The 19,468-nt window shown below is 35.6% G+C and overlaps 1 protein-coding gene across 2 annotated transcripts in view; it reads right to left on the reverse strand.

The window, feature by feature from the left end:
• Positions 1-19,468, reverse strand: part of Adk (adenosine kinase) — a 491,572-nt gene that overhangs the window by 412,189 nt on the left and 59,915 nt on the right. For both annotated transcript variants that reach the window (XM_027931411.3, XM_027931412.3), the window contains exon 3: positions 12,420-12,473. In XM_027931411.3, the coding sequence (XP_027787212.1) occupies positions 12,420-12,473 (54 nt within the window). The remainder of the gene's footprint in view (positions 1-12,419; positions 12,474-19,468) is intronic.

Below are 19,468 nucleotides of genomic sequence, written 5' to 3' on the forward strand. Positions count from 1 at the left end.
GTATCCTGAGGCTGTAGGACAATTAATACTCAAAGGAATAAAAGCAGCGAAGGGAGTGTTTGGAATTTCTCCCAATAAAATTATTACTCCATATACTATGGATCAAATTGATGAGTTAGCTAATGAGTTAAATACTTGGGCAATAATCATGTGTAAATCTAATGTTACATTTGATAATCATTTACCATCTAATCCTTTGTTGTCTTTTTGGTCTAAGCATCCTGTAGTTTTTCCTAAAATGACAAGAAAAACACCTATCATGAATGCTCCAAATATATTCACTGATGGGTCTAATAATGGTACAGCAGCAGTAGTTACCCCAGATCAAACTTTTACATTTTTAGTACCCAAACAATCAGCTCAAAAGGTAGAGCTTAATGCAGTTTTACAAGCTTTTTTGATGTTTAAAGATTCTGTATTTAATTTATTTTCTGATAGTCAGTATGTAGTTAATGCTATAGTATCTCTTGAAGATGCTGGTAGGATTTCCCCTTCTTCTACTGTTTTCTCTTTGTTTTCCACTATACAAAGTCTAATCTGGGACAGAAAAGATCCATTCTTCATAGGACATATTAGGGCACATACAGGATTGCCTGGAGCCCTTAGTTTAGGCAATGATTTAGCAGATAAAACTACACATGACATACATATTTTCTCTACATTTGAAGAAGCTACAAATTTTCATAAAAGGTTTCATGTTAATGCTAATACTTTACAAAAGCGTTTTAAAATAACTAAGGAACAAGCCAGACATATAATAAAACAATGTCAAAATTGTGTGACATTTTTACCACAAGTTAATCTTGGAGTCAATCCTAGAGGACTGATACCTAACCATATTTGGCAGATGGACGTCACACACTTGCCAGAATTTGGAAAATTAAAATATTTACACGTTACAGTCGATACTTCTTCTGGATTTTTGATGGGCTCCCTTCATGCCGGAGAAAAAACTAAAGATGTTATAGCTCATTGCTTACAAAATTTTGCCACTGTGGGCGTTCCTAAACAGTTAAAAACCGATAATGGTCCTGGCTATACCTCTACCTCTTTTAAACAATTTTGCTCATCATTTGGTATTACTCATATAACAGGAATCCCATACAATCCACAGGGACAAGGCATAGTTGAAAGAGCTCATCAAACTATTAAAACATACTTATTAAAGCAAAAAGAGGGAATTGGAAAGGGGTATATATCCCCCAAAGATAAACTTAAAATAACGCTTTTTACTCTAAACTTTTTAAATTTGGATTCATCAGGACTTAGTGCTGCAGAAAGACATATGTATCCAAAAAATGTACATAAGCCTAAAGTACTTTGGAAAGATATTCTAACAGGACAATGGAAAGGTCCTGACCCAGTGATTGTCTGGAGTCGGGGGTCTGTTTGTGTTTTTCCACAGGGAGAACAGCAGCCCATTTGGATTCCAGAAAGATTAACTAAAACAGTCTCTACAGATTGAAAAGAAGATGATTTGACTCAAATCCATAACAGCTGATATCCAGAACTCCAGCTTGGCCATTCTTACATCTGCGACAGTGATTAACCAGGATGCTTTTTTCAATAGCTATTTTATTATTGCATTTTTCCACATCATAAGGTTCTATTTTTATTTTTTGAGCTCATACAAACCTAGGTTAATGTTTTTCTGATCAGTTTTATTTTTTGACTGTGGAGTTTTTAAACATTGCAATGGAGATTTCACCTAGGTAAAGCTACAAGGCCTTTACTATTTTCTTATGTGTTGTACGTTTATGTACACTCTTGTGTTTTGTGTTGTATGTCTGTATGTGCGTATGTCCATATTTCTTATATGAGGAGCGCTCATGAAAAAATGGATCCGAATTATTATTATTTTTTTTATTCACGTGATTTAAATGGTTTAATTTAAATTAGGTAAACAGCTGTTAAGGATTGTTTTTAAAGGTGGTTAACAGATCTGTTTGTTTACTAGTTTAAATTAGGTAAAAGGCTGTTAAGGATTGTTTTTAAAGTAGGTTAACAGATCTGTTTGTTTACTTTCACCTTTCCTTTTCATTATATTTAATAATTCTTTTCAGGATAATGTCTCTTTAGCATCATTGCCAGAATTCCTATCTCCATCCCAGTGCCGGTGAAGAACTCAACAAATAATGCTCAATCAAAGAGTCAACTTACTTTGGGAGGAAACTTACTTTGGGAGGAAATGGACATATTGATAGATTCCTCCGCTTTGAACTGCTTGCAGAACTTGCCTGGACTATGTAACTATCGTTTGGTGCAGCGAATTGTGGTAATGCTGGCATATCTTTGCTGATGGTGTCACTAGTGATGCAATTTTTATTTCCTTGCCAGCGCACCCCATGTTAATTGTGGTAGTGCTGACATATCTTTGCTGATGGTGTCACCAGTGATGCAATTTTTTCCCAAGGAGCCGTCAATTGGCTTGGTGTCGTGGCATTTCTGTATCCTCCTCCCTTCTGCTAGTGATGGTCTAAAATTTGGGGGCCAATGGCTTATGCTGGACTGGTAGTCAGTGACGGGTATGATCCAATTGCAGTGGTATCAACCTAAGACAGGAGGCTGACGCCTAAAGGTCAGTTTTCCGATGACGGGTAAGAACCATATGTTGAATTGGACAACCTACCAGGCACGGTCCATAAGCCACATTAACCTCACTCCCCCACTGGCACCAAGGCCAAATTTGGGGGCCAACAGAGGTGAGGCAAAAAACCTCACCCCCCACACTGGTGCATAGACCTATCCACAAGTATGGCTGTATGCTGGACCGGTAGTCAGTGACGGGTATGATTCAATTGCAGTGGTATCAACCTAAGACAGGAGGCTGACGCCTAAAGGTCAGTTTTCCGATGACGGGTAAGAACCATATGTTGAATTGGACAACCTACCAGGCACGGTCCTTAAGCCACATTGCTTGTTGTTTAATTAATCAGAAGGGGGGAGATGCTGGGAGCCATTAACCAAGTAGGTATGACAATTTCCTTGCCAGCGTACCCCATGTTGCTGACATGTTGCAGCGACATTGAATGTAGGTGACCTTGCTCAAGGACCAAGGCAGATTAGGGTGTTCCCGGTTTTAAGATAATCGTGTTTAGGGCGTTCCCAGTTTAGGTTCCAGGTTTAAGGTTTTAGATTATTCCTGCTGGGAATAGGGCGTGTCCTGCTGCCTGAGTTCCCCTTGAGTTCTCACGGGATTCAGACAGTATATTTTGGGAGATAGAGGCCCAGTGGAGGTGGATTTGGGCAGAGAACGTGGACTTCCCCAGAACGTGATTGTAGACGGCTGGTGTGAGTTCGGGAATAAAGAGTTGCTGTTTGAATCTACAAGCTGTGTGGTGGCTCGTGATTGTGTGCCCAGCCAGACTGCGGCATTTGTGCCCAGCCAGACTGTGGCAATGTTTAGTATTAACAAAGGGTTCAAAGGTAAGTATCCTACAATATTGTTTAAAAGCCTACTCAGGCACAGTGGTGCACGCCTATTATCCCAGCAACTTGGGAGGCTGAGACAGGAGGATTTCAAGTTTGAGGGCACCTTCAGTAACTTGGCAAGACCCTGTCTCAAAATAAAAACAGAAGGACTAGAGACGAAGTTCATTGGCAGAGTACCCCTAGGTTCAATCCCTATCACTGCAAACAAATAAAAATAAGTAAAAGCCTACTCAAGGGATGGGGATATAGCTCAGTCTTAGAGTGCTTGCCTAGCATGCACCAAGCCCTGGGCTCGATCCCCAGCAATGCAAAAAATAAATAGATAGATAGATAGATAGATAGATGCCAGATAGATAGATAGGATTATGCATTAGCAGGCATCTATCTAACAACATCCTTCAAACTACTTAGAAGATAATATAATTAAATTTGTACAAAATAAAAGTATACTTTAGTTCTTTTCTATCCTGTTATATTTCTACGGTTGACATATTTCTACAGTTTGCTTATTTTTCTAAAATCCATATTGTAAGTCAATCATATTCTCTGCCTTCATACTTACATTACAGTAGGGAAATTGTTTTTGAACAGCTAATTATACCATTTATTACTTAATATAAAATTGTTGGGGCTGGGGTTATGGCTCAGCGGTAGAGCACTTGCCTAGCACATGCGAGGTCCTGGGTTCAATCCTCAGCACCACATAAAAACAAATAAAATCAACTACAACTAAAAAATAAATATTCTAAAAATAAATAAATAAATTAAATGGCTTAGGTGAAAAAGGAGAAAAAGCGGTGATGAAAGAATTATCCATACTTCCATGCAGGGAAATTGGTGGTTAGGATTTTATAACAGAGAATTTTCCTACAAATGTATATGTGAAGCATTTTTTTCCACGTTTCTTTGTTAAATTTGAGTATCCTGGTACTTCTTTTCCCCTTTGCTCTTTCTACCACGCAAAAAGTTTGTTTTCTCCTTCACACCCAGATTGAAGAAAGAAAAAAAATATATGTTACTGAACATTTTCCCACCCAAGTCAACAATGGGAAAAATATGAAAAATATCAAAAGAATGATAAATTCAAATTTGATAATACAGGAGCCAATAAAACATCCAAAATATTTTTCTTCTCTCAGATCTGCCCATAAGATTTGTTTTGAGGGCTGGGGTTGTGGCTCAGTGTTAGAGCACTTGTTAAACGTCAGCACTGCATATAAATAAATGAATAAAAGTCCATCAACAACTAAAAAAATAAAATTTTTTTTAAAGATTTGTTTTGTTATTCTATTTCCTCTAGTCTAACCCAGTAGACCTACAGATCTAGAAATTTGAAACACTCTCAGGCTTTCCTAGACAAAAAAGCATTAAAGTAGCAGGAATGTTTGAGGAAGGTTTCATTTTGTACATGCTATTAAAACTTACTACATATAAAATGAGATTTTTATAAAGGTAACACTTTTTAGAATAAAAAGAGCAATTGGAAATGATTCCGATATAAAGTAAAATTTTACAAGGAAGTTTTATAATCTATTCTTGATACTGTTTCAGTCACATTGGTAAATTATTGAAAAATCAAGTTGCAATCTTAACTAAGTTCTACAGAGGGAGCTAGCATAACAAAGAATAAAGTCATAATGGACCAAACTTGAAGAAAAGACCTAATCTTTTGAAAATATCAAATTTCCACTCATCAACAATAAGCTCAGAATATTCTCTAAGGATTTACCCTAATGATTAACAAACTCAAAACACACACAAAAAAATGGTATGTGGTAGTATTTCTATTTCAAAACAGTACATCATATAAATTCAGTTATTACTTTGATAAGTTGTAGGGTTTTTCTTAGATTTCTTACTAAGATGTCCTTTTAGATGAAATAATCTCTTGATCCTTTGAAGAATAAAACTAGCCCATAAACTCAGCTTCAGTGTCAAAAATACAGAGTTCAAAAATCTTTTAATTTCTTTTGAGAGAAACATAAGCAAAGTTCCTATTAGGACATGAGCAATGAGGGCTTCTTTAGATACTTTAGTATTGAACAGATAGGTTTCAATTAAGCTTCACTGGAATATTTATAGCACTTGTCCATTTTGAGTATCATTAGAAGCTGAGTTTTTTAAAAAAAACAGTCATTTCTTTTTTGGGGGGAGAGGGTGAAGAAAGACTGTTTCACCATTTTCTCATTGATGTTGTTACTGATGAGTACTATATTTCATCCCTCAGGAAAAGATTCCTTTTTCCAGATAGCATGCTATTCAAAGGGAAATGCAAATTACAAATAATAGCAAAATGCTCATGCAAAATTAATTCTACATAGCTAGTACCTGTAGGTACCTTATAATTGGGGCAGTATGAAAAATTTTTTATGGATTGAGTATGTACTCCATCGAGATGATTTTGCCACAGACTAAAACCTTGGGGAATCAGGACTCAATGAGTATTGAGAAATAAGGAATTTATTATAGAAATTAAGCCTTATTCAATTCTGAGGAAAAATAGGGAAGTTAATGGTCCAAAAACAAACAGAAAGTCACTAAGTAATCCCATAATAGGTTAATGAGTTGGACCTTTCCAGAACCAGACAGGCATGTATAACTGGTTATAGTGGAATTATGAAGGGGTCAGTATGTTATCAGCAATGGACAGCTACCACCTCTAAGTTTTCAGTGGTAAGAACCTTTGTTCTAGTAGTCAGAACGGTGAGATGAAGTGGGAATAAGTAAGGACAAGTTGGGATTCCCCAAACCTCTGTATCTATCTTTCACTACCTCTAATCAAAAAAAAAAAAAAAAAAGCAAAAAACAACAAAAAAACTTAACGGGTTAATCACTCTCAGTGACAATGCAATGTGATGTAATACGTGTAATGGAAAGGCATGTAAACAGACTGAAAACAAAATCAGAAATAAGGCAGTGTTATTTAGTTTGTTAAGTTCTATATCAAGCTTTCAAAGGTGAAAAAAATAGAGCAGAATCAAAGTACAAATTATTGTACAAAGTTCAATTAAAAAAACAAAGAAAAAGATAAAATGTTTCCCAGATGTATTTCTAATTTATCTAAAAATAATAACTATATCTTCCAAATAATCCTGGGCTTAAACACACTGTTATCAGCATGTACTAGGCACATAATGGAAAGAAAACATAAAGATATAAACCCATGTAGCCTCTTAAACTGGCTTGTAGTTGAAGAAGCTGTCTCTCAAGTATCATTTTGGATTTGTTTAGATTAGTGTTTTGCTATTGTCCGTTAAGCAAATGATTTCTTTAATTAGATACTTTTAGTTTATTCAGTAATCCTTCTGGGAATAGCTTCACAGTTTCTAGAATACAATTCTTTTTGGTCCCCACTTGCTAAGAATCATTGGTAGAATATGTATAAAGATGAAATTACTTCATTCAATGTTAGTTTGACATACTTAGAAGTCAATTGATGGTAGCCATTAAAAAAAAAAAAAAAAGGGAGCAGGGCAAGATGGCACAAGCCTGTAATCCCAACCACACTCAGGAGACTGAGACAGGAAGATCCCAAGTCCAAAGCCAGCCTCAGCCAAAGTGAGGCACTAAGCAACTCAATGAGACCCTGTCTCTAAATAAAATACAAAATAGGGCTGGGGATGTGGCTCAGTAGTCGAGTACCTCTAATTTCAATCCCAGTAGCCCCTACAAAAAAACTAAAAGTAAAGAAACCTAAAATAGATTTAGTACTTATTCCCGGAAGAGTACCTTCCTAAGCGCAAACAATGAATTTACCACAAAAAGCTTTTTAAAGTTGAATTTAAAAAGCAATATACTGAACAGTTGTCTTACCAAAAATATGATTGTATTAAAAAAAAAAAAAACTAAAAAATGTTTCAGGGGATGGAGCATTTGGCTAAATTGAGAGTCTCTAGAGCATTTGGCTAAATTGTGAGAGTCTCTAGCACAATAAATAGATAAGTTCTTTTTTTAATTTTTTTATTTGTAGACGAACAAATACCTTTATTTTGTTTATTTATTTTTACGTGGTGCTGAGGATTAAACCCAGGGCCCCGCACGTGCTAGGCAAGTGCTCTACCGCTGAGCCACAGCCTCAGCCCTAGATAACTTCTTATATAAGAAGCATTTTAGCTTAGGAAAAATCTGCCAAAGTGTCATACACAGACTGGGGATTGAACATTTTACCACTGATTTACAACTCTAGTCCTTTCTTAAAGTTTTATCAAGAGTCAGGGTCTCATTAAATTGCCAAGGCTGGACTCAAAACTGGAAATCTCCAAATCGCTGGGATTACAAACCAGCACAACCACTATTAACCCCTTTTAAAAATTACTGTACACCGAGGGAGCTGCTTCTTGTGACTTAAAAAAAAAAAAAAGGCACTTAAATGAGAAGCAGGAGATTTGGTTTCTAGTCCAACACTGTCGCTAAACAGCACTATTAACTTGTAACAAGTCACTTTATTCATGTCAATCTCTCACCCTATTCTTAGTAAAATATGGATGTTAGTTCTAAGGTTTATTTCCAGGCTAAAGTTACAATTTAAAAGGTTTGAAAGAGGAGGTCCCTGAGAGTGGGATCATTAAAATGTTCCTGACAGCTTAAAAACTATACCTTATTTATAAACACTGAAAATAAGTTATCTTTAATATTTTGTCCTTACAGTGCGGGGAATCAAACCCAGAGCCTCCCACATGGTAGGCAGACAATCTCCCACCGAGCTACATCCTACACCCCCATTATTAGTATCTTCTAAAAACAATTTGAAATCCCTATATTTTAAAAACAAGTTGATTTCATTGATTCTAACTACATTTCAACTTTGACTTCTTGTATACCAGGGTTTTTTCTCTTTTACCTTAAGCAAATACATTTTGCCATGAACAAAATCTACCAGCTTTATAAGCAGTTCTTGGATCATTCTTACCAAAACAATCTTGATGTTTTCAAAGAAAGGCTACAGCACACAGTGTTAATAACAGTGGATTTCAGAGCATACCAGATGTCAGTGATTATCTTTAATTGCCATGAACATATCTTAAACATGCCACATAAATACTTACAAATCTCCTCTACTGGTTTAGAAATGGGCACTATTCACTAAAAAAATAATAGTATTTTTACACTGTACCAAGGATTAAAGTCTACCAGTATCTCTTCCAACAACCTGTTTCATGCTTTTTGCATAATTTATTTTCTTCCATTTTATCATAATTCTACATTGACAAAACCTACTTTTAAAAAAGAACTAATTTTTAAAAATTTAAGGGGTGGTTCTGACAAAATTTATGGATACTTGTGAATTTATTTATTTATATTTGTATTTGAAATTCACCCCTAACTCCAACCAACATTTTTTGGGGGAAAGTGGGTGCTGGAAATTGAATCCAGGAGTGCTTTAGCACCCTTTTTTGAGACAGGGTCTAAGTTGCTGAGGTTGGCCTTAAACTGTTGTGTGATCCTCCTGCCTCAGCCTCCAGTTGCTGGGATTAAAAGCAAGTGCCACCACACCCAGCCCCAATCAACTTTTAACTTATCTGAATCCTCATGATCAGATCTCAATATTTTATATAAGGTAATATAGAAGTATATACAGATATTCATGAGAAAAAAATGGTTCTACCTTCTATAACTGCACGTGTTCAGCAACAAGAAAACTAAGTCTTCATTTAAAATAAAGTATCTTTTTTTAAGAAGTTTTAATTCTTTTTTTATACCTTTATATTATTTATTTTTATGTGGTGTTAAGGATCAAACCCAGTGCCTGCCGCAAAAGTGCAAGATAAGCGCTCTATCACCCCAGCCCTAAAGTATCTTTTTTAAACCACTTTGGTATGATTAACAAATAAAAAGCTATACAGTACCTTTTCTTTAAATACTGTGTGATACATTGGCTGACAAGGGAAAAATATTTATTGAACAAAACAATGATTTTCTCCAATTTAGTTTAATCTACTCCATTTATAAAACTAAAATTCTGATAGTTTAAAAAAAATCTATAGAAGACCAATTAACCAGTTCAGTATACGATCATGCATAGAGCAAAGTATAATACTCAGTTTTAATCACATCACCACTTCAGTTGCTCCATTTTTCCTTCTTAAAATCATCCTCAAGAGTCTTCCACATGAAGAATGAAAAATAGAAAAGTGAGAAAAAACATTTTTCTTTGAGAAACAAATACCAATCCTCTTTGATGCCAGTCAGTCTTCCCTAGAGGAACATGTATATTTGTGAAGCCTGAGTGACTAAGCATATATGGAATCTGAATCATCAGATTTCGGGCACTAAGAATTTTTTCTTAATATTTTTTTTTTGGTAGCTGTAGATGGATACAATAACTTTATTTTATTTATTTATTTATCTTTGTATGGTGCTGAGGATCGAACCCAGGGCCTCACATGTACTAGGCAAGTGCTGTACCACTGAGCTATAACCCCAGCCTCAACTAAGGATGTTTTTAGTGAAATCATAGTTACTGCATGTAAAGAAATATCAAGATAATAAAACAATCATTTTATTGTAGTTTTCTGGTCAGAGGTGGTGATGGGTTTTTTGTTTTTGTTTTTATTTTATTTTATTGTGGTACTGGAGGTTAAATCCAGAAGTGCTCTACCACTGAGCAAGATCCCCAGCCCTTCTTATTTTTATTTTGAGACAGGGTCTACCTAAGTTGCTGAGGCTGGCCTTGACCTTTGATCCCCTTGCCTTAGTCTTCTAAATCATTGGGATTTAGAAGACATATTTTAGGAACTGGGTCAATGTGATAAAATATGATGAATTAAGAGTGCCTTGAACAGATTAGAAGAAGCAATGTTTTATGAAAATAGTGCATGAAATTACCGATTTTATAATTAAATTTTGTTTTATATCTACATCTCTTGTACTTTTAAAAGACTCTATCTTGAGCACAAAGAGTATTGGCTATTAACTAACATATAACATTTGCACACATTTACATGGCACAATTTGATAATCTGATACATGTATATGATATCTAATGATTAAATCAGGCTTATTAGCATTTTTATCTTCTCAAACATTTCTCTGTGAGATTTTGGTTATTTTAATTATAAAGTCACAAATGAGCTTATTTAAGAACAGCTTTCATAAAAAGCAACTGGTAAATTTATTTTAATTAGTATTCTATTCTTACAATAGCATGTTCAACTTTTAAGTAATTTTAGTACAAAGGTCAGAAACTACAAGACAGAGACCTAGCAGCCAAAAGAACTAACATTATCAACTAATGCAAAATAAATCAAGTGACAATAATAGTCAATAAAAGAATGAACAATGAAACATTAATCACTGATTAAAAATGGAATTAACTAATATATGCAATAACACTGATGAATCTCAAAATTACAATGAAAGAGGCCTTACCAAACAGGACGTATATGATTCCACTTATAAGAAATTCTAGGGGTTGGAGTTGTGGCTCAATAGTGGTAGGGTTCGATCCTCAGCACCCCGTTAAATAACTAAGAAATCCTACAACAGGCAAAACTTAAAAAGACCAGCTAGAATGACACATGCCTATAATCCCAGTGACTCAAGAGGCTGAGGCAGGAGGATGGCAAGTTTAAAGTCAGCCTCAGCAACTCAGTGATTCAGTGAGATTGTTTCAAAAAAAAAAAAAAAAAATGGCTGAGGATGAAGCTCAGTAATGAGTGTCCCTAGATCCCCATTACCACTAAAAATATATATTAAACTCTAGTTAATGATATGTGTTGGAAGATTTCGGGTGGGGGGATATTTAGGGGAAAGCACACTGGTATCTTATAATAAAATGCATCCCAAAAAAATGGATGAATTAATGCATGGTTAGGAGAATGAACATGCAAGTGATAAAGGACAATAAAATGTTAATGATAAAATCTAGGTGGTGTAAGAAATGTTATTTTCAGGTTAATGTTGCAAGTGACTAACAAGTAAAAGAAATCATTTCTGTGTATAAAGCAGAAAAAAAATTTAGGTGGGGAGCATATGGGTGAATACTGTATGTTTAAATTTTCATAATGTTTTATATATCAGTTAAAAAATAAATTTAAATTTAAAAAATCTTTTTTATAATCAAATGCAAGAAAAAAAAACAGTTAGCTAAGTTCTAACCATAGTGATGAACTATATCTTACACTACTAAAAAATATTAAATAAATTAACACATGAAATGGAGTATAAATTAAGTAATATATATTCTTGAAAAGCAGATTTCTGAACTTTTAATATTGGTCATCATTCACAAGAACCAAAGGAAACTAACAACTAAATTCCCAAACTAAAAGAACTCTACTAGTAGACCTATATAAAAAATAACCAACTGGCTAGGCATGCACACCTGTAATCTCAGTTACTCAGGAGTCTGAGGCAGGAGGGACCCAAGTTCAAAAACAGCTTCAGCAATTTAAAGAGTCCCTGTCTCTAAATAACAAATAAAAATGGCTGGGGATACAGGTCACTGGAAAGTACACCTGGATTCAACTCTCAGTTTAAAAAAAAAAACAAAAAACATTGATTAGTGCCTTGCTAAATTGCTAAGCCTGGCCTCAAATTTGCAATCCTCCTACCTCAGCCTTCCATGTCACTGGGATTTACAGGCATTCATCTCCATACTCAACCCAAACCAGGTTTATTTTTAACTAAAATCCTCATACTTACTGTGAGATGATAATCTTTTAAATATAATCTTAGGGCAAAGAAAAACAAATATCCCAGAATCCTATAGGCAGCTATTTTTCAAAAGTAAAAGTGCCAGGCATGGTGATTCCAGCTATTCAGGAAGCTGAGACAGGAATATGGCAAATTAGAGGCCAGTCTAAGCAACTTAGACTCTATCTCAAAATAAAATATAAAAAGGCTTGAGGTATATCAATGGTAGAACTTTGCATCTGGCTTCAATCCCCAATACAGCAAATAAATTTTAAAAATCAATCAATCTGACCATTTACACACATCTGCTTCACAGGGTGAAGTATATGTAACCTGGAGTTTAATAAACTTACAGTTCCTTGTGCTTTTCTTCAGCCAAGATTTGGTCATTTGCTTTCAGAGAATACCTATAACACAGAAACAGAAGTATACTGGTCATATAAACAGAATTACATTTGTCTCAGTAGACATATGATTATAGTATCAACACAACCATCAGTTGACCACTACATCAAATAATCATTAGCATACTGTTATAGTTCTCCAAGCCAATGAATAAAACACCAAGAATGCCCAAGCAGATGGCTCTTTACTGTTCTATTTGTCACTTCCTCTGGCACCACCTCAGGAACTGAAGGTAGATCAACATGACCAAGCTTTGAAACACAAAATATCTTCAGTATTCCTCTACAATGAATCATATGAAATATTACTCTCATGTTCAAAATTTAACTATTACATTGTTAAGCACTTAAGAGTTCACAAAACAATCTATACAGCTATCCATTCATTAAATATACAGTAAGCATCTACTGTGTACCAGGCTATATAGCAAATAATATGATAGAGGACGAAAAAAATTGGGGGTAGTTTTTTACTAAACCATTTACTAGCTTCCTAATGCTGACAAGTACCTCACCTCTCAGTTTCCCTGTCCAAAAAAATAGAGGTTGTCATAACTATTAGATTAGGATCTGCCACAGTACCATAATCTTTGTTATAGGTAAACATTTCCTGAAAAGTACCCAGAAATAAACAAAGGAACCCAGGTCCTCAGTTTCTATTTGTACTCAGGCCTTTTTTTTTTTTTCCACTGCTAATCTTCATGACAGTATATCTGGGCTCCAAGTAGAAAGGTCATATTAATTTTCCTTTCCTGCCTCCCATTTCATAAATATCTTTATCCAGATTAAAGAATGGCATACCTAAACCATCAAACTCCTGAATCAAACTGTACTGCACTGCCTGGGGTATAAAAAGCTCTGAAAGAAAAAGAAACGATCCATAGTATTTTGTCTTCAAAGTATTCTTTAATTAGGAGTGCAGCCCAGTGCTAGAGCACCTGCCTAGCATATACAAGATCCTCACTTCAATCCCCAGCACCAAACAACAACAATTAAAAAAAAAAAAAAAGAGTAATCCCCAGTTATAGGACGTAGCATGCTGGAGACCTTGCGTTAAATTGTACACACATGTGCACGCGGGGCAGGGGGGTTGGGGGGAGATATTTAAAGTACCACAAACCAACTATGGAGCAAGGTTTTGGGGTTTTTTTAATATTTTTTAAAGATGTTGATGGAGCTTTATTTTTTTATTCATTTTTATTGATATGTGGTGCTGAGAATCAAACTCAGTGCCTCACACATGCTAGGCAAGTGCTCTACCACCAAGCCACAACCCCAGCTCCTGGAGCTTCCTGTTTTATATAGTATTTCTATAAAGAATGAAGCTAGAAATTAGTAATAAGGAATTGTGACAGTATGTTCTATTTTCAGATACATAGTAGAGTGGAGCAAAAGTCAATCACAATTTTCATTTTAGAAATATATCTGTTAGCCAGACACAGCAGCATATGTCTGTTATCCCAGCAGCTTGGGAGACTAAGACAGGAAGATAGAGAGTTGAAAGCCAGCCTCTGCAAAAGTGAAGCACTGAGCAACTCAGTGAAATCCTGTCTGTAAATAAAATACAAAGTAGGGTTGGGGAAGTGGCTCAGTGATTGAGTGCCCCTGAGTTCAAGCCCTGTTACCCAAAAAAAAAAAAAAAAAAAAATTATATATATCTGTTATTTTAGAAATATGTTTTCATTTCTTTTTTGTACCAGAGATTGAACCAAGGGGCACTTAACCACTGAGTCACAGCCCCAATCCTTTCTATTTCTTAGTGAGAGACCGGGTCTTAATAAGTTGTTTAGGGCCTCACTAAATTGCCAAGACTGGCTTTGAACTTGTAATCCTCCTGCCTCAGCCTCCCAAACTGCTAGGTGTGCACCAGCATACCCAGCTCCCTCTTTTTTTTAATAAAAAGTACTTGGGATTGAACCCAGGGGTAATCTATCACTGAACTATATCTTTAGCATTTTGTATTTTTTATTTTGAGACATGGTCTCACTAAAGTGCCCAAGTTGGCCCTAAATTTGTAACCCTCCTGCTTCAGTCTCGCAAGTCACTAAAATTACAGGTGTATACCAACACCCCGAACCAAAGTTTATCTCTTCTATCCTACATTTTACCAAACAATACATTATTTTTCAAGAAAAGTCCTATGAAACAAAGCTAAGAGAATTTCTTGGGGGTTGGGTGTAGGGGACACCAAGAACAAGGTCAAGTTATTCAGGCCAATAAGACTTCTTGCCCTTCTGGCCTGGGATTAAATATCAGAAGATAGAGCTGAGGGTGTGGTTCAGTGAGATAGAGTATTTGCCTAAAATGCACAAGGCCCTGGATATTATCCCTAGTACTCCAACAGAATATAAAACAAAACTGGGTGCAGTTGCACATACTTATAGTTCCAGCTATCCAGGAAGTTGAGGTGAGAGGATCTCTTTAACTCAGAACTTTAGAAAACCAAGGGGAATACAGCATGAACCCTATCTTTAAAAAAAAAAAAAAAAAAAGCTAGATGTGGTAGTACATGCCTATAATCCCAGTGACTTGGGAGGCTGAAGGAAGATCATCACAAATTTGAGGCCAGCCTGGGCAAGTTAATGAAACTCTGTCTCAAAAATACCTTTAAAAAAGGAATGGGACTCGGGGTGTAGCTTGGTGGTAAAGCACTCCAGCATTCAATTCCCAGTTCTACAAAAATAAAAATCAATTGTCACAGGAACTCATACCAACCATGTATTTGAAATGAAAAGTGAAATCAGACATTATCTATTCTGAAAGTACATTTGAAAGGTTTAATTATGAAGTTTTGCCACATAGGTAATACAGCAGACAATGGTGAAAAATTGAATGGATAGTTTTGAAATGTTTAAGACATTTGATTAAAAACAATTTATTCAGCCAGGAGTGGCAGCAAATGCCTGTAATGCCAGGGGCTCAGGAAGCTCAGGCAGGAGAATCCCAAATGCAAAGCCAGCCTGGGCAACTTAGCCAGATGCTGTCTCAAAAAAAAAAAAAAAAGATAAAAAGGACTAGGGATGTAACGCAGTGGTAGAGGGTCCCTGGGTTCAATTCTCAGTAGTGCGAAAAATAACAATATTGTACATTTCTCAGACTGTGTGTCTCTAATGATTCTAATAACCAGCACGGCAGGAGGTTTCTAATTGATTTCTTCCAATAAAACAGAAGAACCTAGTCAAATAATCACCTGAGAGATAATTTTTGATGGCAGATCATTTGATGATATAGTTTAAATAATTGAATGACAATGCTGAAAACTATTACAATCCAATTAGTAATGTGAACAGATTTCAACAATTACACCTGGAAAATAGATATAAAACTGATACTGAAGACTATCTTATGTACAATGAGTATTATTTATCCAGAAAAAGTAGAACTGAAGAAAAATTTAAAAAGTAGTGATACAAGTCTTTGATCATAAGGAATAAGAATAGGGGGTACCTAAGGCAGGAGGATTGCAAGTTTGAAGCCAGCCTCAGCAACCAGGGAGACCTTCATCAACTTAGTGAGAATCCATCTCAAAATAATAAATAAAAAGGGCTGGATGGGGCTGGGGATGTGGCTCAAGCGGTAGCGCGCTCGCCTGGCATGCGTGCGGCCCAGTTCGATCCTCAGCACCACATACAAAGAAAGATGTTGTGTCCGCCGAAAACTAAAAAAAATAAATAAATATTAAAATTCTCTCTCTCTCTCTCTCTAAAAAAAAAAAAAAGGGCTGGAGATGTAGTTCAGTGTCAAAGTATCCCTGGGTTCAAACTGCAGTACCAAAGAAACCTCGTGTGTGTTCAGAACCAATCAGGTAGAAAGTAGAGGCGGGTGAGGAATGATTTTGGGGGGCGGGGACAACCAGAAATTGAACTCAGGGGTACTCAACCACTGAGCCACATTCTTAGCCCTATTTTATATTTAGAGACAGAGTCTCACTGAGTTGCTTAACGCCTTGCGGTTGCTGAGGCTGGCTTTGAACTCTCAATCCTCCTGTCTCAGCCTCCCAAACCACTAGGATTAAAGGCATGCACCACTGCACCTGGTCATAAGTTGGGCATAATTTTAAACAACTTATATGGTCAAGTTAGTATTCCCAACTAAAAGTAAAGCTTGATTAAAATACAAAGCGAGTGGGGTTGAAGTTCAGTGGTAGAGTGCTTGCCTTGCATATGTGAGGCACAGGATTCAATCCTCAGCACCACACAAAAATAAAGATATTGTGTCCATCTACAACAACAACAAAAAAAAATTTAAAAAAAAAAAAAAAAACAACAAAGGCCAGGAGTGCTAGTGCAAACCTGTAATCCTACTGACTTGAGAGGCCAAAGCAAGGCAGGAGGATCACCAAAATTGTCAGTCCGGCAATTTAACAAAGGGATTTTTGCTAAGTTTCAAAAAAAAAAAGTGGGGGGAGGGGGTGCGGGGAAGGGACTGGGAATGTAGCTCAGAGGTTAAGCACCCCTGGGTTCAATCCCCTGTACCAAAAATAATAAATAAATAATTTTGAAAATATTACAAAAGAAGAAAATAGGGACCAAAAGTGTTAATCACAACAACAATGTTCAGACCAAAGCTGAAATGAAGTTTAAGAGGCTTATAAAGAAACACATTAAGAGTAAATAACAGGGTTAGAATGAAAATAATAGCAAAAAGTTACAAGGTTTATGAAAATAATATTTTAAATTCTCATTAACCCAACAGATGGGGATTAAAACTCAGTGAAAGCTAAAGAAAAAGGAGTTAAACTAGATTTAAGCCTAAATATATAAACAGAATTACACTGTATTCATACATTTTTGTTTATACTTTAATTTTTTTTTAAATGATAATTACTCAAAAAGACTAATCACATATTTTCATTATAAGAAAAAAATTTTTTTAAGTTTTGTTTAGAGAGATAGAGAGAGAGAGAATTTTTTAATATTTATTTTTTTAGTTTTCGGCGGACACAACATCTTTGTTTGTATGTGGTTCTAAGGATCGAATCCGGGCCGCATGCATGCCGCCAGGCGAGTGCACTACCGCTTGAGCCACATCCCCAGCCCAATAAGAAAAATTTTAAATGTGGTACTAAGCAGGGCATGGTGATGAACACCTGTAGACATAGCTACTGAGGAGGGAGGATCACTTGGTTTAAGACTAGCCTGTACATCTTACTCTAGCTTCTCTCCTATCATGCCACTGTGATTTACACAACTGAGGTCACCCCTCACATTCCATTGTTAAATACAATGAACAATTTTAGGCTTTATTTTACTAGATATCTCTATTGCATTTGATATATAAATATATATTATGATATATTAATGTGATATTTGTATGATACGTAAATGACAACTCTTATCATATAAACTCACTATATACTTCATGAGGGACATGAAATATTTCCAGCTCATCAGTAACAAATAATATTAACTATGCCAAATATACAAATTATTTCATTCAATCCTCACATCTCTAATATCTAATATTCCTATTTTACTCACAAAGAAACTATATTTCCAGGGGCTGGGGGTTGTGGTTCAGTGGTAAAATGCTTGCCTAGCATGCATGAGGCACTGGATTCAATCCTCAGCACCACATAAAAATAAATAAATAAAGATATTGTGTCCATCTACAACTAAAAGGGGGGGGGGGGAGGGGGCAGTTAGTAACTGTTTAAAAGAAATTGTATTCCCAGTATCAAGCTAAATACTAACCACAAAGGTTTCTACTAAGCTGAAATAAACTGTTAAAAATGAATCCATGTTTAGATAAGCTTTTTTAATACCCAAAGTCAGGCCTGAATATTTAAGACTCCACAAGGAATACCATCTGATCAAAATTAAGGCTTCATAAATGATTCTGTTTATTTGGTACACATAAATTAGATCTTTAAAGAAACTCCAGCCCCAGAACAACTCAGGACCAATCATTTAATATAAGAAATAACAGAAAGATTCAAAGTCAAATATCACTTGAGTTTAAATTCTAAAAATTTAGAATTCTGAGAAGAAAAAATTAAAAAAAAACCCAAGACTATCTTTTAATGTAGGGCACAAGTAGCCAAACAAAACACAATATTCAAAAGTTAGCAGCATTTACAATAAAAGAATAATCTAGAAAATAATACTGAAAAACTATCCTACTCACAATAGCAACAACATTATTTTCTAAATACCTGGAATAGCTGGACCGGGCATGGTTATATATGCCTATAATCCCAGCTACTCAGGAAGCTGAGAGAAGAAGACTCAAAATTTGAGGCTGGCCTCAGCAATTCAGCAAGCCCCCAGCAATTCAGTAAGCCCCCAGGTCAAAAATAATTTTTAAGGAGACCTAGGGTTATATCTCAATGGTAGAGCTCCCCAGGGTTTAATGCCCAGTACAAAAATATAAACATATATGTATATAGATAGATAGATAGATACACAGTTCAATCCCAAATATTGAAATCCAAAAGATCAAAAAAATCTCTAACATCTAAAATTGCCCCCAAAATCAGAATTCTGTAAATATAATTCTAAAATAATTTTTAAAATTATTTTAAAGACATTTATTCATATCTTATAGACTTGGGGGGGGGGGCATCATGGACTGAATCAATAAGTACTTAACCATTGAGCCACATCCCAGCCTTCCCCACACACACAAATTTTGAGACAGGGCCTTGCTAAGTTGCTTAGGGCCTCGAAAAGTTGCTGAGGCCAGCATCAAACTTGAGATCCTCCCACTCTAGCCTCCAGAGTTGTTGAGATGACAGTTGTGTGCCACTGTGTCTGGCAATAATAATATAAGTATCTTTGCAAGCCTAAACACTTATGTATACTAATGAGAGTCACATAGGTATAATAGTCATGGACAGACAAACTATATTCACAAATAAATCAAAAGACAAATGTATAAATTTCTATCACTGTGGTTGATAATTGTGTGCACCCAGCTCTATAAATGCAGTTATCTGAAATACCACGACAGACAACTTAAGTCCTTAAACAAGACTGATCAAAATCTTGATGGGAGGG

The sequence above is a fragment of the Marmota flaviventris genome, chromosome 4 (assembly GCF_047511675.1).
Source record: "Marmota flaviventris isolate mMarFla1 chromosome 4, mMarFla1.hap1, whole genome shotgun sequence".
Taxonomy (NCBI): Eukaryota; Metazoa; Chordata; class Mammalia; order Rodentia; family Sciuridae; genus Marmota; species Marmota flaviventris.